Source organism: Mauremys reevesii, linkage group 1 (genome assembly GCF_016161935.1).
Source record: "Mauremys reevesii isolate NIE-2019 linkage group 1, ASM1616193v1, whole genome shotgun sequence".
In the NCBI taxonomy this organism is placed as follows: domain Eukaryota; kingdom Metazoa; phylum Chordata; order Testudines; family Geoemydidae; genus Mauremys; species Mauremys reevesii.
The window spans coordinates 208,824,558-208,849,562 of record NC_052623.1 but is presented as its reverse complement, the minus strand read 5'-3'; the positions used below and the strand labels follow the sequence as shown (position 1 = coordinate 208,849,562).

The 25,005-nt window shown below is 48.0% G+C and overlaps 2 protein-coding genes across 3 annotated transcripts in view; both read right to left on the bottom strand.

The window, feature by feature from the left end:
- Window positions 1-24,644, bottom strand: part of VANGL1 (VANGL planar cell polarity protein 1) — a 57,254-nt gene extending 32,610 nt beyond the window's left edge. The window contains exons 1-4 of one of the 2 annotated variants that reach the window (XM_039498736.1): window positions 24,567-24,644; window positions 15,233-15,523; window positions 13,683-13,809; window positions 8,931-9,538 (exon numbers count right to left, since the gene is read on the bottom strand). In XM_039498736.1, coding sequence (XP_039354670.1) covers window positions 8,931-9,538; window positions 13,683-13,809; window positions 15,233-15,303 — 806 coding nt within the window. In that variant the 5' untranslated portion in view covers window positions 15,304-15,523; window positions 24,567-24,644. The remainder of the gene's footprint in view (window positions 1-8,930; window positions 9,539-13,682; window positions 13,810-15,232; window positions 15,524-24,566) is intronic. The other variant, XM_039498739.1, reaches the window with a different exon arrangement.
- Window positions 18,282-18,787, bottom strand: LOC120380859 (superoxide dismutase [Cu-Zn]-like). Its single transcript, XM_039498745.1, has one exon. It carries the CDS (start codon window positions 18,773-18,775, stop codon window positions 18,308-18,310), a length of 468 nt encoding a protein of 155 aa, XP_039354679.1. The 5' UTR covers window positions 18,776-18,787; the 3' UTR covers window positions 18,282-18,307.
- Window positions 24,645-25,005: the final 361 nt, after the last annotated feature.

Genomic DNA, 25,005 nt, shown 5'->3' with positions numbered 1-25,005 from the left:
GGACTTGTATTACTTTGATGTAATCCTAGTACCCCATGATTTGTTACAGGGAGTCTGTGTTAAAAGTTTTGGGGTTTTCTTTTTTCAGTGTTTGTAGATGCCTGGGCCTTTTCTGTAGTGGCCACAAAGTTCACAGTAGGCACTTCAGAGGAGGCCAGCTGGCCTTTTGGGTGGCAGGTCAACAACGGAAGAGGACATGAGATGACAAATCCACAAATACAGGGTATGCTGAAGTGCTTGTACATCTACTGCTGTGTGCTGTCAGTTTGCAGAACTAAAACAAGGAGAAAAATCCCTGCAGACTAAGCCATGGCCCTTCAGGCTGCCCTTCAGGAGATCACACAGTAAGAGGAAGAGAAAGCCAGAGATTAATAATTGACTCTAGGCCCTTCACCTGCAAGTACACATTCGGGGCTGTTAAAATATTAAGTTACAAGTATTCCAAAAATGTGAAACCATCACTCCAGGGAATAAAGGTCACTCCCCAGCCTCTGCTGGTTGGAGCTCCTATAGTAGCTGAGAGCAACTGTTGCACTGGCTGGTGTGCATCATACGACACTCCACACTCATGTTTTTGGGACGCAAAGCGATTGGAAAAAAAAACAAGCTCAGGCTCCCTTGGAAGGCGGAGGCTGCAGCCCAGTAGCTTGCAAGGCCCCAGGGCTGCATCGTTATCTCACTAACATACCCTATTTCAACAGAGTGTCAAGAATAGCTTTCTACTACCACAGCACATCTCAGGAGAGGATCCCACTGCACTAACTTTCATTACACTAGCCTTGCCTCCGAACCTGTGAGACAGATAGGGAAAACTGAGGCATGGGGTAAAATGACAGGAATAGGGTTACACAATGGATGGAGCAGAGGCAGGAATAGGACCCAGGCCATCTCAGCTCCCATTCTTTTATTCTGACCCACTGCCTAATCAGTTTTTGGAGGCAGTCCAGTTCTAGATTTAAATCAATATTTAAAAGCCTGCTGGGCAAATCTGTGCAATAAGGGAATACACTGGTTATACCCACTCTCTTCAAAACACACACTCAAAACCAACCAGTCAACCAAATATACTTTGGAGGTTGACTTTCTAAGTGTGGCAACCTAGGGAAAACTGTAGCACACGGCCAGATCACCCTCCATCAGGTCTCTGAGAATGCTCCTTTGTAACAGGAGGAGGCTGGTAGTACCAGACTTTGCTGTTAGATTCAGTCACCAAGAAATGCTCCAGTAGACCGTGGCACTGCTCCAACTGCCATAAGAAATCCTGATGCTCCCATTGCCGGTGCACAATACAGACTGTGTCAGAGCAAGCTGCCAGACAGACGAACCCTCGTAAAAGGGAACGAAGAAATAAAATGTTCCTACCAGCATTCGTTTCCAGGTGCAAAGAAGCCCACAATACCAGCTGCTGGGAAGGCAACAAGGATTTTCAGAGAACACTGGCACCTCTATCACTGTGCCCCCCCGCCCCCCCTCCCAGCTGGATGATGCAGCAGGCAGCTGTTGCTCCTTGTGTGTACAAGGAAGTGGGGGTAGAGGAGGACTTGGTAGGTCAAGTGTCTGGGAAACCCAGCACTAGACAACCACCAGAACTCAGCTTGTTATTTGGTGGACTGCCCCAGTGATCAACTGCCTACATCAGAGACTACTGCTGACATGCCCAGCGCGGTTAAGATCTGAATGGGTCTGGAGGCAGAGGAGCTAGCCTCTCACCCCCGGAGAGGGCCCAAGCAAGTCACTGTTACAGTCTAGTGGCAAACACAGGTGTGGGGAAGCTTGCACTGTCATTGTCTGTGCTGGGCCAGTTCTGTAGTCGGGAGGACTTCAGTCTCCAGGGCATCAGGCTGGCACCTTTCCCCAGCAAGGCTACATTGGGGCTGACTGCATAGGTTCCAAGAGAGCTTTACACCCTCAGTGGCAATTAGCCACTTTAGCAGAATGACACTCAGCTTCCCAGGAAGTTCTGGGCTGGCTGGCGTGACGAAGCGGGGAAGCTGTGGGGAATGAAAACAGTAGAGAAGAGTTGTATCATACAGAAGTGGGTAGGGCTAGCTTCAATTTGAGAACACCCTCCAATTCTACCAACATCAACATGGTGCAATTTAGCATGGAATGAGCAAGACGGTGTCCAATTCCACTTAGGCTACTGGGTTTGACTGCGGAGTTGGCTGTGCTACTCAACTGAGCACATACTCAGCCTGTGGAACTTATTGCTACAGGAGGTCAGAGTCTCTGATACCATAGCTGAATACATTTCAAATTACTAATAAAATTGGTAGTTATAGGCCAAGCTCAGAGTAATCAGATCTCATGCTTCAGAGCAAAGGCTGTTCACTGCAGGAGGTATGGAAGACCACTCTTTCCTAACCTCTTTATCAAGGGGTTGGATTCTCCATCCCTGGAAATTTTTACGGCCAAGACTGTATGTTTTTCTAACAGATATGCTCTAGTTCAAACAGGAATTAATTCAGGGAAGTCCTATGTGGTCTGTATTATGCAGAAGGTCAGATTAGATCACACCAATCCTGTCTGGCCTTATAATCTATGAATCTCACTGAGGAACAAATTGGCCAGATACATTAGGGAGTTTCTTCATCATTTTCAGGATCATGCCCTGCCTGAAGCAAGAGACAACTGAATGGGCCATTGCTCTGATCTGGTCCAGTAAATCCTGCGATGGAGAATGGGGGTAAGGGTAGGTACTCCATGAAGAGCTTGCGTTTGGGGGGGCTGAGACAGAGTGTCAGTAGCCTCCAAGAAAAAAAGCTTCAACATGACTCTGGACAGAAAGCAGAGTTTTCTCTTCCGTTCAGATGATGGACAAGTGTTCTCACTGACTAAGGGCATGTCACTCTTTAAGCAATGCCTGGAGTTAGTGAGCCACACTTAAGGAAAGGCTTAAACATGCAGACTTTGGTTTGAGGAACCTACTTCCCCCAACCCTTTGTTCCTTTTCAGTCCATTCCCCTCCCCACACACTCCAACTATGCCCGCTGCACCAACTGGAGGAGCCTGGATACAAGAGGCAGCTTATCAAATGAGATCATTAAGTGCTGAAAACCCAGAGAGCAATTTCACAAGTGCCAGGTCTGCTGTTTGTTTAAGTTTGAGTATTAATGAAAGAAGCTGATTGTACTGGATACAATCAGAAAAGAGGTGGCATAAATTTGCCCTACATAACTCTGCCAGCACAGATTACTCCTGCTTTGCATTACAGTTCACAGGTGTGGGTGGACATTCGCCACGTATGCCACTATGGACAGTTATATCATCTTCTGCTGTAGTGGGTGGCGAGCTCTCCCTGAGGTCTTTCATATAGGCCTAGAGGTGGTGACTTCATCTGCTCTGTTGTTGATCATTGCGCATGCAACAGCACCTCTAACCAGGAGGCATTAATGACTTCTAGATGGAGATGGGTCTGGAAGGGATGAGCAGAGTAGCAGCAGATGGGGGTGTAGCTACAACCAGTTTCTTTCATGTCCTCTTGACTACAATTAAGGTCAGGTTAAATATCCCAGATAGGATATAACCCTTGCTGAAAGCTACCTTTGCAAAGGGATGGGCAAGGATCTAGTTGACACTATAGTCCAGGGGTAGCGAAACTGTGGATCGCAAGCCGCATGCGGCTGTTTTACAGTTAAAGTGTGGCTCACGGAGCCCTCCATGTCCCTCCACCCCGCATTATCCACCTCCCCTACACCCGGGGGGGGGGGAGCTTGGGATCTCTGCCTTGTAGCAGGGTTGTGGGATAGGGGTAGGGTGACCAGACAGCAAATGTGAAAAATTGGGATGGGAGTGGGGGGGGGGGGGGGAATAGGAGCCTATATAAGAAAAAGACTCAAAAATCGGGACTGTTCCTATAAAATCGGGACATCTGGTCACCCTAGATAGGGGCTTCTGCTGAGCATGGAAGGGGGTGTTGGGGCTTCAGCCCCGGTTCTCGAACTTCTGAAGATTGTCATATGTGGCTCAGAGGGTCAGTAAGTTTGGCCACCCCTGCTATAGTCCTTTCCAAGTACTCAGCCTTTCTGGATTAAAGACAGCCAAGTACGTCCACTTCTGTGGATTGCACTGCAAATGTTGTGGCCGACTATCCAGTAGAAGCTAGATTGAGACTCGCAAACTAATCTCACAGGCAGCTTGTTTTAAGAGGTAAGCCCATGTTCCAAGAGGTGAAAGGCTAGGGCAGACCTGTGCTCTCCACCACAGACCTGGCATTGTACAGACCCATATAATTATAAACGGGCAACTGTGAACGGTGCCTCCTGTCCCTCCTCCACTGCTCCTTGTTCTGGGAAGACTCGTGCCCCACCATGTAACAGGGTGGAAATAGACTCTATGACCCACTAACGGCCCTGTTTAACCCAAATCATTCCAAGATAATGCAGGCGCCTGACACTAATTCTATCAATGTTTACAGACCAATAATTACCATGTGCTTCTGAAACCATTCATTTTCCTGAGCTGTCTAGACTAGCACTGCTCTAGGGTGAGTCGGGGTGGGGGGCAAAGAATGCATATTCATTTGACAGGAAGAGAATAAATTTAGCGGCCTGATTAAGAATGGGAGGGGTTTTTTAAATGGGGCTTTGCTAACAACCTATGAGGCATCCAGAACATTTTAGGAGGAACTGGCCTGAAAGAGCAACAGATGCCCGGGTTTTGCGATACAAACAGGGACATTAAAAAATTAAGTCCCCAGAATATCAGGCCTGCTGACAGAGAATGCTTTATTTTTCCTTCTCTCTCCCTTCCCCTTTCTGTTCACACCCCTTTTTCCTGCTTTCACTCCTACTATCTGCTTCCCAACCAGTCTCACTTGCATGTTCCTTGGTTTTCCTTTCTTTCTCTGAGTTTTGTTCATTTCTCCTCTTTCTTTCTCACTCTCTGTATCCATGTGCATTTGCTGAACAGGGTTGCAAACAGCCCTCATGTTGTGTTCCTCTGCACCGCTACCAGCAGTGCAGCAAACATTATAAACTTACCAAAAAAAGCAAGGCTTCGGCTTGGCTGCACAATCCTGGGTACAACTCCATCTTCCACCTGCACTGCAACACCCCACCCCCTGCTCCCAAACAAAAATCACAGGCCAGGAGGTCCTTAAACTGGGCAGCTAAACTTGAAATCTTTGGAACTGGTGGCGTCCCTCTCTCAGCACTTTAGCCAGCCTGCTAATAGGAACCACTCTTGGAAGAGAAGTGACCTGAGCCTGCCAGAGCTCAGCAGGGCTGAGAAGTCGTCCTTACTGGCAAGTTCAGTTCCTCCCCATTCCTTCACTCATTTGGAGCCAGCACTGGTGGAAAGTTTTCCATCCGAACCTCTGCTGATAGAAAATTAGGTTTGTGACAAGACTTTCTGCAGAAAGTGTCTGCTTGCCTCAGAATTTTGGTTGTTCATTGGAAAAAACCAAAACCCCCGATGCTTTCAGTTTTGACAAAGTTGAAATTTTTCCACAGAAGTGTTTTTTATTTTTTTTAAACTGACCAGCTCAGTTTGGAGGTGCTCTGAGAAACAACATTAGGAGGAGATATGTTGAAAGCTCTCCCCAACCCCAGCCCACCCCAAAAAAGCATGCTAGACACTCAACGGAAGGGGGGGGGGAGGCAGAGAAGCGGGGCTCAAAACTGCAAAGATGGAGAGAGACACAGACAAAGTGAAGACAGGAGCAAACTGCTTGGCCTTAGGATGAGAAGTCAGTCCATTTATTTCAGTTACCATGCCAGTTAAATGTCACTGACTGACTAGTTAGGCGCAGGTAGGGGTTTTCCAAAAAAGCCAGATATATCAGGCTCTAACAGAAGACTTGTTACAACTTTTGGCCTCATCCTGCTGAGATTTATGCAGGTGCTTAACCTTAAGCACAAAGTCAATGGACTATTCACATCTATGAGCTTAGTTTCAAGCATGTTTGCAACAGAGGCCCTACTATCTATGAATACAAACCTAGGATTTCCCACTATTTTGTACTAAAACACTCAAAAGCAATAATTCAATTTTTTTTTCTTTAGGAGAAAACAGATACCCAAAGTAAGTTTTAAAAATGCAGAACTCTTCTTCTTGTAACAATGGCATCTTCACACCCCAGTGTGTGAAGCATTAGTGTATAGATGAATTCTTACTTCGGTGGCTACCCTTCAACCTCTCTGGGCTGAAAGGTCTTGGTCCTTTGCCTGATAAACACTAGAACCTATCACTGAAGAATCTTAACATTATGTGATCTAAACTCTCATATAGGCAATAGATTAATTATACTGGTAACAACAGTGTGGTCCTACAGATTTAAGTGATTTACAAACCATAAGTTAAGCCCCGCTACTCTGCCCCTCTCTATGAAGATAGGTATCTTCTCCCATTTTACAGGGGCAAAGAGTTGAGCTAACTTCCTCAGAGTCATGAGTCACCAGCACAGCCAGGAACAAGGACCAAGAATCCCAACTCCCTGGCTCTTGCTCTAACCACTAAGCCCTACTTCAAAGCAATTCCGTTGCCATGCTAACAGGCTGCATGAGACTGTGTTCATATATCCACTTAAACCAGCAGACACTAATATCTCTCCATCTGCACTAGATCTGTGCGCGCCACAGGGATCTGGACAGGATAAATTTGACAGATGTTTAATCCAGACACTAGTTCACAGCATCTTCCCTTTCATGCTTGAGGTCATTCTCTCCCCCCAGCCTGAGAAGCCATCAGTTTCATGGGGTGAGGGAACCAGAAATAAGCCTTCTCCCCCGGAAAAAGTTCTAGCCAACGTGACTTGGCCTTTCCCACACCTGAGAGAGGCAGGAACCTCAGCACAAGGGGTGGGTTGTCAGGCATGAGTCATACAACTAAAGGTATCAAATGACATCTAGGAGGTGCCAGAGTGCTAAGAGGGTCTAATAACTTTTAGGCACCCTGACCCCACCTAGACACCTACGAAGTAGAGCGTACCACCCACCACCAACTGAAGCAGCAAATAATTTAGAAACCAAACTAAGTAGTAACAATACAGAGCAACTGAAATGGCCGCCAAAGCTTACATATGGGACTGACAACAGCTGAAACAAATACTCCAGAGTGCGGAGTCTTCAATTATCCTAAGAGGGGAAGGAGAAGCTGGGGCAGCTCTTTCAAGAGGAGCTAGTGCCGTGTCCTGGGAGCTGCCACAGCAAAAGCTTACCTAGGGCATGCAGGCAGAACCCCTTCACATCAAGAAGCGTCAGGGTCCAGATGCACAACAGGACAAGTCTTGAACATTGCCCCCATCTTGATCTCAGGCTTGAGAAACCAAATCATCAATTTGAAAAAAATTCCAATCTCATAGCTGCTGATCACTTAGCATAAAGGACCCCTTTCCCCTGGCTACCGGATGCAGGAGCACATAGGGATTCTTCAGGCAGTCCCAATGCTGGCTCTTCATAGGAAGTGAAGAGAGGAAGGCAAGGACTAGAGCAGAAGTGGGCAAACTACGGCCCGCAGGACCGTCCTGCCCGACCCCTGAGGTCCCGGCCGGGAAGCCTAGTCCCCAGCCCCTCCCCCGCCGCAGCCACGCCACCGCGTGGGCCGCGCTCTGGCCCGCCATTCCCACTGGGCAGCGTGGGGAGCGCAGCTGGCTCTGGCTGGGTGTTGCGGCTGCGAGCTCCTGCTGCTGGTAAGGGGGCGGGGAGTGGGGGTGTTGGGTAAGGGAGCAGGAAGTCCTGGGGGGCAGTCAGGGAGGAGGGGGTGGTTGGATGGGGTGGAGGTTCTGAGGGGGGAGGGGCGGTCAGGGGATGGGGAACAGGGAGGGTTGGGAGTGGGAGTCTCAGGGGGCCTGTCAGGTGGGGATGTGGATAGGGATCGGGAGGACAGTCAGGGGACAGGGAGCGGGGAGGGGTGGATAAGGGGGTCGGATCCCGGGGGGGGGCAGTTCGGGATGGGGAGGTACAGGGGCGGCTCTAGACACCAGCGCGCCAAGCAGGCGCTTGGGGCGGCCGTTTCCCGGGGGGGCGGCATTTCCCCGGTCCCGCGGCGGGTCCCCGGTTGAGCTCCCGCCGGCATGCCTGCGGCAGGTCCACCGGAGCCCGGGACGAGCGGACCTGCCGCAGGCATGACTGCGGCGGGTCCCGTCTTCCCGCGGCCCGGTTGAGCTCCGCAGATGACTGCGGCAGGTCCGCTCGTCCCGGGCTCCGGTGGACCTGCCGCAGGCATGCCTGCGGCAGGAGCTCAACCGGAGCCGCGGAAAGAGGGGACCCGCCGCGGGACCGGGGAAGGGCGGCGCAGCGCTCCGCGCTGCTTGGGGCAGCCCGATTTCTAGAGCCGCCCCTGGGGAGGTACCAGGAGAGGGTGGTCAGGGACGAGGAGCAGAGGGCGGTTGGATAGGGGGTGGGAGTCCCAGGGGGGCTGTCAGGTGGCGGGGGTGTGGATAGGGGTCAGGGCAGTCAGGGGACCAGAAGCTGGGTGGGGTTAGATGGGTTGCGGGTTGTGAAGGGGGCAGTCAGGGGGCAGGAAGTGGGAGGGGGTCAGATGGGGGTGGGGGCCAGGCTGTTTTGGGAGGCACAGCCTTCCCTACCCGGCCCTCCATACAATTGCGCAACCCCAATGTGGCCCTCGGGCCAAAAAGTTTGCCCACCCCTGGACTAGAGGTTAAAATACAGGCCTGGGACTTAGGAGATCTGCACTCAATCCCCAGCTCTACTGGCTCTTACTGTGGGCAAATCACAGCCTCTGTACCTGTTTCACTATTCATGAAATTGAAACATACTTTTCCTACCCCACTGGGGAGCCAATAGGTTTAATTTGTTAATCTTTTCTTTATGAAAGACTTGGAGAGCCTCAGATGGGGAAGGACGGAGAAACCCAATGGCTATCACGTTAACAAAACCATGCTCAGTGGATTGCATTCTCTGCTATTGCCCTTGAATCTTTATACAGATTTCCAGACATTCCCCTGCCCCCAAGAAATGTCAACCTACCTCAGGTGCCCCAAGCTATAATATCGCGACTCTCCATCTGTCGACCGCACCACCTTGACCGTGAACATGGGCTGCAGTTGCCTCAGCTCCAGCAGCACAATGGCTAGATAGTGAATGAAGAGGAGAGCATCTACGAGAGACACTGCATACTGCACTATCCCCTGGTAATTAGTGTCCTTGGAGTCCAAGATGCGGACGCCATAGAAGAGCCAGTAGGAAAAAACAAACAGGAATATAAGGACCAACAGGAGGGCCCGGAACATGAACACTCTTGGTATATCCGCCTTCGGCTGACGGAAGAACAGAGCCCAGGTCCCAATCAGAAGAATCAGGAGTTTAAAAGCCACAGAGATGAACAGTCCCTCGCAGACGGTGCCACATGGCTCCAGTTCATCCCGCCACAGGATCTGGGGTAAGAGAATGAAGGCAATGGGGGTAAGGAAGACGAGGAGTCCAAGGACAGCAGCCACTGTTAAACCAAGGTAGCGTTTGCAATCCAAGCCAACACTGTCCTCCAGATCCTTACTGATCCTGGCAATGTCCTCCTGGGAGATGCTGTGCTCCGAGGTGCCTGTGATAGCTGTTGTGGTCTCACCCCAGTTGTCATCCTGAAAGGGAAAGAGAATAAGGAAACACCAGTTTATATCAATTCCTGACTTCTGCGTTTAGCAGCTAAAGAGCCACATGGTCGCCAAAGAAGACTGGAAACTGCCACAACACAGCTGAACAGCAGGTAGAAAATCCCAAAAATGTATTCAATAATGTGGGAGGGTGGGAAGCAGGGGTAAATGGTCTAACCAAGTTTGGAATTTTTTCCTGCATCTACAGCCCCAGGAGAGGTGACAACATAAGAACGGCCATACTGGTCAGACCAATGGTCCATCTAGCCCAGTATCCTGTCTTCTGACACTGGCCAGCTGCTTCAGAGGGAATGAGCAAAACAGGATATCATCAAATGATCCATCCCCCTGTTGCCCATTCCCAGTTTCTGGCTAACAGAGGCTATGGACACTCAGAACATGGTTTTCTATCCCTGTCCATCCTGGCTAATAGCTGAACCTAACTTCCATGTATGTATCTAGTTCTTTTTTGAACCCTGTTATAGTCTTGGCCTTCACAACAACTTTACATGCTGATTACTGTGCATGAGTCTTTCCTTTCAGTTCCCTGAAAGAAAATCAAATACCCTGCCCAATCTGTAGGGACAAGAAAGATTACATGTTACGCTGTGAGTGTGAGTAGAAGAAGGGGATTCATGAAGGGAGAGAGATTGGGAGCATTTGCTCTTGCTACTTAGAGATCTGGAGAGCCAGCCCTGATACAGATACCCAGAAGTTAAAAATAAAGGAGCCCACCTCCTGCAGATACAGAACATTCTGTAAATGCAGGAACTAGTGCTCTTCCAGTCCGCAAGTACTTATAAGTGCACTGCAGAATCCACCTGCAAGAGAAATTCTGTTTCAATGGTCAGCAATGAGTCGAGTGCAATTATGGTTATAGTGAAACCTCATCCACAGTAAAGTTGTGACATAAGTGGTTTCACTTTCAAAGGGTTCCACTGCATATTTTCTCAGTCTCCCTCACTAGTGGAGGAAACATTACATACACACTCTGCTGAACAGTTTTAGCCAATGTTTGTCAAGCTAACCACCAACTCTCCAGCAGTTTGAGATAGATATTTATAGGTGCTGGGCCATGTGAATTTGTGGGTCTCTACAACACCTGTTAGCTCCTATATTAAAGTACTGGATGTGTCCAAAAGCTGTTCAACCTGAAGACAGCATATCTGAAAAGTAGGGACACTTGCCAAAGAGTCAGAAAACTTTATTGTAGACTGAAGTTTGAAAGTCAGCAATAAAAGGATTCCAACTTCAGAGAACTTCTGCCACAGAAATCCTGCACACTGTTCTTCCTACTCCATGATGCATCTGCTTGGACACACCCACACAAGGCCAGGATAAAGAGTTAATCTGACATGTATGGATCTGACTTGGAGCTGCTGTTCAGGGAGTGATTCAGACTTCTGAAGACTTGACAATTTACACCAATGCATGCCAAACTGCATTAAAGCTTCTAAACAGTAGGAAGCAACAAAGAGTCCCGTGGCACCTTATAGACTAACAGACGTATTGGAGCATAAGCTTTCGTGGGTGAATACCCACTTTGTCAGACGCATGCTTTCACCCATGAAAGCTTATGCTCCAATACATCTGTTAGTGTATAAGGTGCCACGGGACACTCTGTTGCTTTTTACAGATCCAGACTAACATGGCTACCCCTCTGATACTAGACAGTAGGTAGATTCCTTCATTCCACATAGTGGCACCTTAAGTCTTTGTAGTCTCCAAGTCAGTCATTAGCACCCCAACATGTTTTTTGGAAGAGAAAAAGATATCCCAGTGCAAGTGTGTCAGTGACTGACAGGAGAAAACCTGTTTGGCTTCTGCATGGAAATATGCTGACAGAAGTGTTTTCAACAAAAACAGGCTTAGAGGTAGTGATGTTGTGTTGTTCTTGTTCCGTGGTTTCAGGGCCTCCATCTAATCTAATAAAATCATTACAATCACTTCCCAAAAAAGTTATAAAAAAGATTAAGTCTAAAAGTATCCTTGTGACAGGAGCAGACTGAGGCAGCATAATTATTTAGAATAGCTCCAAGAATTTCACTTCTGGTGCAATTTGAGACATTAATATCTCAGGCCGAAAGCACTGAGGTTTTAAAAGGTGAGAGAGACCAACCACAGCCAGCAACTTGAAATGGTCTCAGCAACGTTAACACTTTTTACAAAAACAGGCCCTGGAAAGGCCTAACGAGTTCTCAAATGGAGTGCAGTACTAGAGTGCTCTGCCTTTTGCTAGCACCTTCCATATGATGATCTAAGCATTTTCGACACATTAGACTCTTAGCCCCTCTCCCACTTGATGAGGTGGACCACTAGAATTACCCCCATTTTACAGATGGAGAAACAGTGACAAAGAGGGGAACTGACTTGCCAAGATCACAGCCAAAGCCTAAAACAGAACACACAAGTCCTGGTTCCCAGCCTCACCCTTCTAACAGTTCTCCCCATTTAAAATGGCATCATCAAGAGTTCATGCAGTCAAGCGGAGCTACTGAGTTAAAAATTTGTGCTGAAAAGCTGCCGGAGCATAATGTCTTTGAGTTGCTAAGAGACAATCCTTCTCGTATTGTTTTTGTATTTTTCTTCGCTTTTTAGTTTACATTACTAGAGAGATTTGCATGAAGATAAAGACCTGTTTCTTAAGAACTCATCAGCATATTTTGCCCCACCTGACACAATAAAGTCACCCATTCACAACTGTTTAACTGGCAGTTTGTGAAAGCTATTGTCCAAAAACCAAAGAAGGTTTATTTATGTACCTCCATTTGGCACCCTCTGCAGTGGCATCTGGGTGCTCTAACAACTATTAACGCATACATTGCTGGTGGGGAAGAGGCAGCAGGCTGAGGTCTGGACTACATTGGAGGCTTACATTGGTGTAACTATGGTGCTCATGGGGTGTGAAAAATCCACACTCCCTGAGCAAAGTAGTTATACCACCCTAACACCCACCCCCAACCCTCCAATGGAGACCGTGCTACATCAGCGGGAGAGCTTGGTGTAAGAGCATCTTCATTAAAGCTCTACTGCGGTGCAGCTGCACCAATGCAGCTTTTTATGTGTAGACAGGCCCCGATTCCCTGAGAGAGTTCTTGGTTTTGTGTAAGACATCAGTACTAACCTAAAAAGTGCAGCAGCAGCAGAGTGAAACGTAGGATGCACTGAAACACTATTTGGAAACTATTCCAAGTTTGTCCTGAAGTGTCACTGCTCTTTAAGGCTACTATTCACACAGTATGACTGCTTCAACCCGTGGAGCTCCGGTATAGAGGGGCCTCTGTTCTGATCCCGATGTAATATAGAAACAGTAGCTTTCCATTCTTTGCCCGACCTAGTGTCCATATACCTATTGCATGGACTCAATTTTTTGCTGTCATTCCTTTTTCTTATATTTGTTGTAGACTGTCTCTTGCTTTCCTCCCTCCACTCAGCATCTTGGTCGCCTGTTCTGTTACCTTTGGAAAGAGGTTGTTTTTTTTTAAAAAGGTCTAGATTTTTTTTTTAAATGGGTTGGGTAACTATCCTTGATCAGATGGTAAAAACAGGCTTGCTTGATATGTTTGGCAGGAGACAAAGCGTTGGTGATTCAGTAGTAGGCGCTCTTCGAAATCAATAGTGAACTAAAGTCCGCAGTGTGGTCAGACAGGGTATTGTTCTACTGAAAGCGATGCTTTCAGCAGAGACAAAACAAAAGTCTTGACCACTTGTAAGCTCAAAGGTCCCATGCCTTTTAATATAAGAGTGGGGGTATAATTGGATCATTGCATTCTGCCTCCCTAAAAGCCTGTGACCATTTCAATTCTTCATATTTTATCTTTAATCATGTGTTGTGCTCTGTTAAATTGCTACCACATCCCACCACAGAAGTGACTACATTTTGGTGGTAGGTGAAGCGATGCAGTCCCTATAGGTAGAGAGTTTTGCAAAGCAGTTTAAGGCCTGAAAAAAAAACCAAACAGCATTAACTATGATCCAAAGGGACCCAAGAGCCATTCCTGCCTGCTACCAAGAGTCCAACTAACACATTTCCATCAGCATGCAGGCAGGCAAAGACAGTCACCAAAGCAGAATGCTGTCCCACAGCCCGCGCTTCGCCCATCCACATCTCCATTTGCTTCCCGTTCCTTACCTGACCCTCTTCTGTCCGAGAGGCATCATTCCCCAGCAGCGGTTCCGCGGGAGGCGTCTGGATGGTGACCGATTTCTCTGACCTACTGCCATCTTTACTCCGTGGCGATTTGTGCCTGTCCCGACTCCTTTCCCGTAAATAAGGCAAGAGGAGAAGAAGATTACAGGACCCATTCACCAGAAGGCATCACAGACTCAGCCCTCCCAGTGAGATCTACCCACTTGCATTAACCGCCTGTAAATCGAGAAGTGCCCTAGCCTCTTGACAGTTACCTTTGCAATACAACCTTCCACAACAAACTCCATCTGCTATAACTCCAAGAAGGTTGGGAGCCAACAGAGATCCCACTTCTGCAGATGGTTTCTGGCAATAGGATTGTAGAGGACTCACTCCACCGAGGAGCCTGCACCTGCCCGTACAACGTGACCCTCTTTCCAAACTTTAAAGGACAGCCTGATTCCTGGTGCCATCTCACATGCCAGTCCCACAGGGCACGGCACATTAGTTCAGTGCTCACAGAGAACTCAGCTGTATAGGACAGTCCCTGGCCTAGAAGACTTAAATCAGAAACTTTGTACCTACTTCTTCCCTTCTCAATCCCTGGTCCCAAACACCTCCTACCCCAGCAACATCAGAAGAGGCCTGGAGAAGGGGACACTCTCCCACATGTATCCTCAGTGTAAACTCAGGGAGGACTCCCTCTCCCCAAAGGATTTCAGTGGGAGATGGGGGCTGGGGAGGAGGGGGGGTCAGCAATCAAGCTGTCTCAAGGGGGCTGAGGTAATACTCAAGGGAGCACTGACAGCAATATTTAGACTAAGATCTTCAGGACAGGGAATGTCTGGGTCCATACGGCACCTAGCACAGTGGGGCCCTGATCTCAGATGGAGCCTGCTAGGGGCTGCCATAATATAAAAAGAATTAATATATAGCGAGTCCCCAGACGGGAGGACTGACCAGCTTTTTAAACAGATGCTTGCTGTTCCTCCTCCTTTTTTCCACTCCTGTTTGTCTTCCTCGGCTAGGGGCAAAGTTTCTCTCCCCCTCAGCTGCCATGTTAATACCTTTTATGGGTAATTCAGGTGTTTAGAAAAACAGCTAAAAATAGGCAAAGTTTGCCTGTGGCTTTCATATTATTTATAAACTTTGCCTATTTTTAGCTGTTTTTCTAAACACCTGAATTACCCATAAAAGGTATTAACATGGCAGCTGAGGGGAAGAGAAACTTTGCCCCTAGCCGAGGAAGACACAGGAGTGGAAAAAAGGAGGAGGAACAGAAGCATCTGTTTAAAAAGCTGGTCAGTCCTCCCATCTGGAGACTCTATCCAGCCCTCTCAGTTAATGACTGAACTAACCAATCTTTTTCCATCTCCACCTTCTGTGGCCCTATTTCTAGTGTCCTGAGAGAGAGAAAGTCACCCCACACTTTGCCTCCTTTAGAGCCACAGTGTTTTGGTCCGCGAGGGGCTTCAGCGTGATCTATGGAAGAAGTCATGACATTGTGACACTGCCCAGCCTAAGGACTAATTTGTTAATAACGGTTTCCATACCCTTGTCTGTGGGCTTTTTTGGAGTGACCTGAGTAGTGGGAATATCCCGAGTATGTCGATTCAGTATCCATGGCAGCAGACGCCTGCCCCCCCGCTGGGAGGGGCACTGATCGCCTTCCTTAGAGGGTGAGCAGCTGTTGCTACTGAGGTGGGGTCCTCAGAGAAAGTACTTTCCTGGATACTCTCGGCGTCCCAATCATGAGTAGCTCCAAAACATCAGGCAGCCAATGACTTTCCACCTAAAGAAATTCTAAGGAGGGAAGAGCAGGTGCCTTAATCTTCAATACCAACCTAGGAAAAAAGAAACAGATGGGCGTACAATACCAATACTCTACTAAGCAAAGCAGCCACGTGCTTACCATGGTAGGCCTCGTCCTCCTTCCCCTGTCGCATCTATCGACATTTGTCACACCTGGTCTAAGCATGTAAGCTCTTAGGGACAGATACCACATCTTTTTTGTTCCGTCCATATACTTGTGGAGTAATAAATTATAAAATAAACAGCTCCTGCTAGACACAACGCAGCCCCGTTTATCTCAAAGTCTCCAGAGGACAGCAGAATCTTTGGATAAACAGAGGGGTCTGGTGAGGGAAAGGCAACACAGCCCATGCCTGCAGCACAGTAGATTTCTGTAACTCACTACTGGAAAATGCATAAAGATACACTGGGTTTGAGTCTCCACCACCATCTTGCCCTGTCTGTCATTTACACCTGTGCAAAGTAGATATAAAAATGTTACCGAGTCAGAATGATAACATTTCACACTCACATTGCACAGGTATATGTTAGCGCACAAGGGGCAGGGCAAAAGAGAATCAGACCCACCGTGCCTGAACCTGTATCGTTTTCATAACTACAAGGTGCGTCCATTTTATTAGCATTACTAACTATAAAATACCATAGATTACAAGGTCCCCTCTCACTTACCATCTACATGCTACTTAGGCTTTGACGTGCAGCTTTTTAAAAAAGTCATAGGAGTCAGGATAGAGACTATTAGATCATATTTACTTTACACACACCCTGGATTTGTGCAGCATTCGTTTCCTGGAGTATATTTTGTAGGGCATTCTGGTGTGTGACATCTTTGTAACAAGGAGGAAAGGGAACATGTTTTGGAAAGAACAAGATATTGGAATAACAATCAAACATGTCCAATAGCAAAGGACTGGTAGACACTAACCCCTTTCATTCTGGGGAACCCAAATTCACACTTTGGATTAGGTTACAAGTTAAATTGATTAGTGGAGAGAGGAGGGATTTTCCAGTTTTCGCGATGCACACAAACAGGGCTGTCACTACACAGATCCCCAGACTCTAGAACAGTAGGTGGCAGCACTGCAGGTCAAGACAGCAGGCCCTTGGCAGAGCTTGGTGCTTGGCATGAGGAAGGAGGGAGCAATCTTATACATTTCCTGCCCAGGCTATTCCTGCCTCTCATCAGTGTCGTGGCCTTTACTTTCATTGGTGTAACATTTATTAGAGTTTGCTTTCATTAAATCCTTCAATTATTTTCTGCTCACAGCAATTTTCAAACCTCTTGCAAGAACTCTTCAACCTCCTTCAAAAAGAGCAAGAGTTGGCTTTTTAACTCATCTGGGCTAATCTTTTTAACACCTCATGTGCTAATTAGTATGTAAGTGTATAGCACACTCATTACAGTGTATAAAGTGTACAGAACAAAGAGCAAAATGCTGGCCCCATGGAGTTCAGTCTGATGGAACAAACGGGGACATTATTACAAAATGTTACGCAGATGGTGGGAGCTGCAAGGCCTTTGTCAAATAGGTGGGTGCTTGTAGGAGTTATTTGAATGGAGAGGGCATTGGCTGTGTGCATGTTAATCGGGAGGTTGTTGCAGTTATAAGGCAGGAACGTCTCCTAATGAAAGGAGGCATGAAGCTGGGTGGGATGCAGGAGGGTAGAGACCCAGGCAAGGCAGAACCATGCAGAGATCTGAAAGCAAGCAGGAGAGGCTTGAAGTGTAGCCAGGAGATCGGAAGCTAGTGCAGATTTGTGTGCAAGGATGGCAGTGAGAAGAAAGCACCCTTAGCAGAACATGATCAATAGAAACCACCTGCAGCCATAATCTGCAATTCCCGTAAATCAGCAAGACTCGCATGCAATCGAGGAGGAACATCCTGAATTAGACAGAAGTTGCAAGTAAGTCATTAGCTATTCTTTGAGGACAGCTATCCTCTCCACTAACACATGTACCCCTACGATGGGAATACCAAAGTGGGGAGGAGAGGGGGGCTGTGTGTATATCCATGGAGCGGTAACCACCCCTAGTATAGAAATTACACTAGCTTCTACTATAGAGACTAACACTCTTACCTCTCAGAGGTTCTCCATGCACTTTGCAAACATACATTAAGTCTCACAGCCTCCCTGGATGGTTGGTATTATCCCATTTTACAAATGGAGAAACTAAGGTATAGAGGGCAAGTGGCTTGCGCAAAGATCACACAGCAACTCAGTGGCAGAGCCAAGAACAGGAGTATAATTCCCCACCCCCTCCTTTAAGTACAACCCTAAGGAAGAAGCCAGTGCTGGGACATATCAATTCCTTGTGTGTTAGCAGTGGAGCTTCTATTGAGGGAATGGCAGCAGAGACACAACACATGGCGTACTGCTTTACAGGCACGAGCATCTTTGTTGAGAGTCAACATAGCATTTCTCTGACACTACAGAGAAAGTACCCAGGCTTTCCCCACATGAATCAAGAGCAGGCAGTTCCCATTCTGAGGTGGGGAGAGGTGACACAAACAGCGGCAGCTCCAGGCACCAGCGCTCCAAGCGCGTACCTGGGGCGGCAAGCCGCAGGGGACGCCCTGCCAGTCCCTGTCAGGGTTTTTTTTTTATTTCCATCAACATTTTAATTGCAGTATACATTGTACAAAATTATGTAAATCTTTACACTATTTTAGCCAATACATGTATTGAAAGTAGCAGTACAATTAAAGAAAGCTTTTGCCAGAACAAGGCCAAAATATTGATGTTTTCAGTAAAGTGTACATGGCTATATAGCCTACTTCTTATTTCCACTTTAAGTGCTTTTAGGTAGTCAATATTTAGATCTTAGCTATTCCAATAACACCACAAGCCAGACGACCACCAGCATTGCCAGTTTTTAAACTCTCGTCATTTGCTCCTTTACCCAAGTCATCTTCTTTCTCATGGACCACCATGGTGCGTCCAACAACAGAAAGCGGTCCCGTAAGAGAAATTAAACGATCTTTAATTGACACTTCTGCCACACCTTCTTTATTGGCAATCACATTGCCAAGATCTCCAACATGCCTCTCTTCATCCTGTGGTCCACCATGGTTTTTGCCATTAGGATTGAAGTGAGCACCTGCACTGGTACATCCATTTGTGTTGTCTCCAAATTCATGGACATGGAAGCCATGTTTTCCTTCAGTCAAACCTGTAATCCTTCCTGAGAGCGTTACTGGTCCATTATCCTGCTGCTCGAAGTTGATGACGCCCGTCACGCAGCTCTCTCCCTTCAGCACACACACAGCCTTCACCGTCACCATGATACCGCCGCCGCCGCCGCGCGCCAGACACCACGGATCAGCACCTCAACGCCTGAGTCCCTGTCAGGGTGGCAGTCAGGCAGCCTTCGGCGGCTTGCCTGCAGGAGGTCTGCCGGCAGGTACTCCGAAGCCGCAGGACCAGCGGACCTCCCGCAGGCAAGCCACCGAAGGCTGCCTGACTGCCGTGCTTGGGGCAGCAAAAAAGCTAGAGCCGCCCCTGGACACAAGGGATCAAGCGGAGAACATGAACCCTATATCAGGAAGTATTTTCATTAGGCTAACACAGAAACACCAGGGCAGGTAGGCGGGCAGGCAGGCAGGCAGACAGGCGGGCGCGCGTGTAAACAAAAGAATGGTTTTGATGCAGCTCCACAACAAGAGGCCCCCCAAAAGCCAACCCTCTTGGATCAGTCACCACCAACAGCAATACCCTTAACGCGAGTTCTGCAACACCTCACAGCCTTGGCCACACGACACTGACGGTTAAACAGAGCGCTCTGCCAAGGCTGCAGCAGGGCTGCTATGAATGGGCACTATATCCCTTTGAATTCAGTTGGGAAAGAGACACCACTGCCAGGTAAGGGCACCCAAACTTTGGGCAACCAAAGGCTGCACTGGCAACTTTCCAGAAGCCTGAAGACCATGCTCCATGTTGCTCAAATTGGGTAACACCACAGGCAACCTCCTTTGGAAGACTGCAGCGACCACAATCCTACAATGCTCCACCGACATGGAGCGTACACACCCTATACCCAGGTCAGGCACGGAAAGGGGTGTGGTACGTAGCCCACAGCAGGAAATGGCTACACCCAGCTGGGAGAAACTCCCAAGAACTGCCAGCGGGGGTGAGAGAAAGGAAAAAAGAAGATCCTCAGGGAAGGCTCATTAGGTTGGGGAGCCATAAGAAGACAGTAGACCTCGACTGGCAGGCCCAGAAAGTAACGGGAAGACTCCTACAATTAACATTCTGCACAGAGCGGACATGAGTGCAGTGCCTAGCACAATGGGACCGAACCTGGTTGTGGCCTATAGATGCTATCACAATAAAAGTAACAAATCTCCTCATGGCCCTAGGACATGGGCAACTGTACTGTACAGAAGCCTTATCTATTCATAAGCTTGCACCAGTTTAAATGCCAATCTAAGTTAAACTGGTTCAACTTTGTTTAGACAAGGCCATCATCTTGTGTGACTACTCAAGGCTGCCCTGATTCGGACACTTTGGACTAGCGCTGAAGAAAGCCGTTTTGGGCACCAGTGTGTGGTGGGGCAGGGCTTGGGTAGGACTTTGACTGTGTTCGTCCTTTTCGCAGCCCATAAGGGAGTTGCAAACTTCATCCAGCTGCTGAGCACGTGGGGATACAGAGCCAGGCTATGCTCCCAAAGGGAAGGTGGCTATGCTGGCAAGAAGAGCACTAGCCCTTCACATTAAGATAAATCACTGCATCTCAGATAAGATAGTCTCCACAGCGTACAACAGAAATCTCTGGAATTGAGGTTGCTAAGTAACTCATTGTAACTCCCTAGTTTCAAATGCTCATAAACCTCTCATAAAATTTTCTTCTTTTGGAATGGCCATTTTCCTTGCTTAGGGCCCAAGCCTGCTGCCAGTGAAGTCGGTCTGGTCATTGATTTCAAGAGAGCAAGCCCCTGCTCAAGGCAATTACCAAAAAAAAAAAAAAAAAAAAAAAAAGTTGAATTGAGTTGGTTGCATTCAGCCCTTTGATTTACAAATGTGAACAAATACCCAGCCTTCTGTGCTACCCCATCAGTTTCCTCACCGTTTCAAGGTTTGCTCATGCAGTGCTTGGGAAGATAACTAGATCAGCTCAGGTTTGAAGTTTCAAATTTAGTAAGGAATTAATTTTTATGCAGGTTTAGAACTTTTACTGAATTAGAATTTGGCAGTTAGTTTGTGAAGTTACATGCATTTGAAAATGCCATCTGGTGCATAAGCAGCAGAAAGCATCCACAAGTACACACATGTTCAGTTAAGTGTGCAGTTGGCCTTGATATTTAAATGGCACCAACTGTCTATTGGCCAATGGAGGCCCGTAAGCTGGCAAACAAGGGAAATTTCTCCCAATTTAATTTAGTAAAGACTTGGAAATTAAATACAAAAACCTAAAAGCTGTGTTAAGGCAATGTTAGGATTGCACAGTCAGAGACCGAGAGTCAGGAAACTTACAAGTTAAAAGTTCCTACAGCAGCATTAACTTGGCTGCACAATATATCTGTGGTATTTTCCTAAAGTGTAAAAAGTCATGTCGTTTAATATATTAAATTACACACCTAAGAACAAATAGAAAGAGCCACATATGAGCAACGTCACCAAATTAATGTTGCAAGAATGTTAACTTCAGCATTTCCTGACTCAAGCCCCAATCCAGAAATCAGATCCACTAGGGCAGATCCAATTGTAGGACATGAATCCAATTGTAGGACTGGGAACTTTCATTTTAAGTGCGCAACCTACATTACATACTTTTTTTGCACTTGAGTTTGTGGCACGTTTCAGTTTTCACTCTGGCAGTTACTTTTTTATTTTAAATATACAAGTTAAGGTCTTCACATTAAATGGCATGGATATTTCTACAGGAGGATTGTTTTAATTTGTTTTAAATAGGTAATACAAACATATGGGTGAATCATTTGAACATGTATGACAGATCCAAAAAACGCAGCAGTGCTGTTTGCTTTGTAACAAACAGAAGTGTTTGTCAAGCAAAAAATTTGAGTTACAGCCCACGCCATGTGCAGCCACTAGTCTGCGCCCTGAAAAGCTCCTACTGGGCTTTCTTTAGGGCCCCCACAAGCTATTTGTCAGCAGCAGAGCTTCATTGTGACTCCTTCTCCAGCCCCAAGGCTACAGCAGCCTTCCCCCCATTTTGGAAGCCGAGTCTGTACCTCTTAGTTTGTACACCTTCTATACCCCCCACAAACCTAATCTTTTGCGGGACCCGGGGGGGGGGGGGGGGTGTCACAACCCACACTTTAGGAAACATTGGTCTTCATTATATGATATATGCTTTCATGAGCAGTGACATAGTGAACAACGTTGACATTTAATGTGTCTTGGCCTGAGTAAGCATTTTTTGAAACGAACAGGGCAGTTCAACCTTGGAGCCATTGTTTCAGGCCGTCGGCAAATTCAGGCATACTAATCTGCATTGGTTATACCAAGGTCACATTTTCAAGGTACTCTCTGAAACTTACAGCTAGACTTTTGTGGGTTCTTCTAAATGAAAGCTGAGACTCTGGAGAACAACTGAGAGTCTGTCTGTACCCCCCAGAGGGGCTGCTCCACCCTTTAGGACCCTTTGTGCCACTTGCACTTCAACTACAGGGAGGTGGAATGGCCAGTGGATCTACAGTCCCAAACCCAAATCCCTACTGGGCAATCCAGTTGGGCTTCACAACATGCATCTCTTTGCAGGGGCTCCACATCCTTTGGGAACAATTGCACTGGCTTTGCAACGCCCTCAGTAACCACGGGGGAAGGAGCAGGATTTACTCCAAAGAGAAAAGTGAACTCCCTCTATTTATCTCAATGGGACAGTAAACCTGAAGTGACAGTAAGCAATTTATTTCCAAAACATTACCACCGTGACAGTAGCACCCTGTTGGATCCTTCCTCTTCTGCTGGGAGCACTAGATACCCATGGTACCAGCAGCCACTAAAATTTTAATCACTCTTTCATGCAAACACTGCTCTGATCAGGGTCAGATGTTATGGTGCTTAGATTGCCAGTGGTTATCTGGAGCCCTAACTGCACTAACCTTCCCTCCAGTGGTGGAGTTGAAAGGACAGTAGCAAACATGGAAATTTAGAAGCAGTATCCTAACTGAGACACAGTCTGTGTATCTGCTTAGCTTTCATTCTCCTGGCTGATAGCCATCAGCCGTTAGCTACCTCTCTGTGCGGCTGAACATGAGCTGGAAATCCTTCCAGAATTTTGACTTGCGAGGAGTTTTTTTTTTTTAAATGGGAGGTTTTCTGTAACTCTATTCACCATTTATTTTTAAGATTAACAAGTTAAATTACTATAGGACCAATACTGGTCCGAGCTTTGCAGCCAATTATATATTCAAACCCCAAAAGGGGTAAAAAGCCAAGCCTGTTTAAAATCAAATTCTTAGGAGGTTAAATACTCGCCAACTATGAGGCAAGAATTACTAACCTGAACACAATTCTTCTCCTGCTAATCAAAACTATTTCCCCAACTGATATTCTAACACTATGTACAATTGTTAGTTCTGCCTCCCTAGACTAAGAAAGCAGATGCCCTGTCCCTTGCACCTTCAGGAAACATGTCGCTAAAGAGCCCAGCTTTTGAAGCAGGAATGTTATTTTAAACCATTAAGTAACACTCTAAACAAGGAAATTAAGTCTTTTTTTTAAGTGGCCATTCAAAGTTTGCAATTGTTATAACAAACTGGCAAAAGTAATAACTGTCTTCTGTGTGGACACAATCACCACCTATATTGCTAAAAACTAAAAGGAGTGTCCCCTGCAGGCCAAGTACAGGCCTGTGCTTTTGGAGCAGAAGGATCTCAGGTTTATCTCCATCACCAAAAGGTTGTAAATTGCCATGGTCTAAACTTAACAGACAGCCATGCAGACCTGTGTAGCCATGAATTGTCATATTAGTCCAACTGATCAAACTAACTTCTGTATAACTAGATCACATTATGCTTTACTAGCTTTTTTGGCTTATACACCTACCCACAGTTGCCCAAACAGACTTGGGATTTAAACAACTTGATTTACATCATCCTGGGAATTAGATAGATTTACAGAGCACTGAACTCAGTTTTAATTCACTTATTTGTTTACTAATCAATTACTAATTTGCCCCAAACACAGGGCTTTAAAAATTCACTTGCCATTGGTGAGGGGGAAGCTTTCCCTAGCAACCCTGCACAGGGCAGTGTTGCCTTCCCAGGTCTTCAGGCAAGCCTCAGTGTGCCTAAGCTGCTGCTCATAGCTCTGTCTGAAATTAGCAAGATTCCAGGTATGTGCAGGCACTGCTGTTATTCAGGGCTCTGTGGGCAGCAATGCCAAATGACAAGACTCTGGTCCAGGTCATGCTGCTGCATGGGAAAGCTCTGAGCAGCAAAGGCAGAAGACCTAGAAAACAGAGGCTCGGGCAAGCCATGCAGCAGCCAGGAGGCTTAAGGTGTGGGGAGGAAGAGAAGTGTCAAAAAGCTCTTTCTCCCTTCCAGCAGGAGCGCGGAGTGCCCAAATGGATCAGGCACCTACTAGCCAGGAGCTGCAACCGAAGTACACGCTCGCTGGTAGCGGAGACTTACAGAAGCCCGGTTACTGCGTCCCCCTCCCTGGTTTAACAGAGGTAGCGCGATGCCTGCCAGCGTGAGCCCAGGGGCCACCCAGCCTTGAGCACAGCTGCAGCCCAGCAGCTAAGAGCCATCCTCCATGCCGGGCGGCACCCGCTGGGAGCGGGGACTGGCACAGAGCACGCCAGGCGCGAACCCCCTCCCGGGTTAGCCCCCGCTGGGGCCGAGGGCTGAACAGGGCCGGCAGGGCGATGGAGCCGGGGAAGGGGTGGCACCGCCTCAGCCCCCTGGGGCTGCCTGCCCGCCCCGCGGAGGAGGCAGAGGGGCGCGAGCCGCAGCAGGACCCCAGCCCCCCGGGGCGGGAATCTGGGGCCAGCCCGGGGAGGCAGGAGCAGCCCCGGGGGTGCTGGGCGCGTGCAGGGCAGAGCCCCGGGAGAGCCCCAGCCCCGCGGGGGGAGCCCCGGGCAGGGGGAGCCGGGCCGCCCGCACCCACCTCTCGCGGCCGCTCCATGCTGCTCCTGCTACCAGCCCCGCTGCTGCAGTTACTAGCGCCGCCGCTTTCCGCTTCCTGTGCCCGGCGCCGCCCCGCCCCACCGCAGGGACCAGCCGCCCGACAGTCCGCCTGCCGGGACCGCCCACAGCCCCCCCGACCCCCGTCTGCTAGGACCACCCCCGCGCCTGGTGGGACCGACCGTCCCTTGCTGCTCCCCCAGTTCCCACTGGGACCTGCCCCAGGGCTGCTGGAACAATTTGTATAGTGGGGGTGGTGAGAGCCATTGAATCCAACTGTAGACTCTGTATTTAATGGAAACCACTTGAAGCCAGGAGGTGGGGTAGCACCCCTAGTTCCAGCACCCATGACCTGCCCTAACACAAGCTCCCCTCAGGACCCCCAGCATCCCTAACTATACTCCACCCCCCTCCCCCAGGAC

Coding starts and splice junctions, on each gene's coding strand:
- LOC120380859 (XM_039498745.1), bottom strand. CDS start 18,775: ATGGTGACGGTGAAGGCTGTGTGTGTGCTGAAGGGAGAGAGCTGCGTG.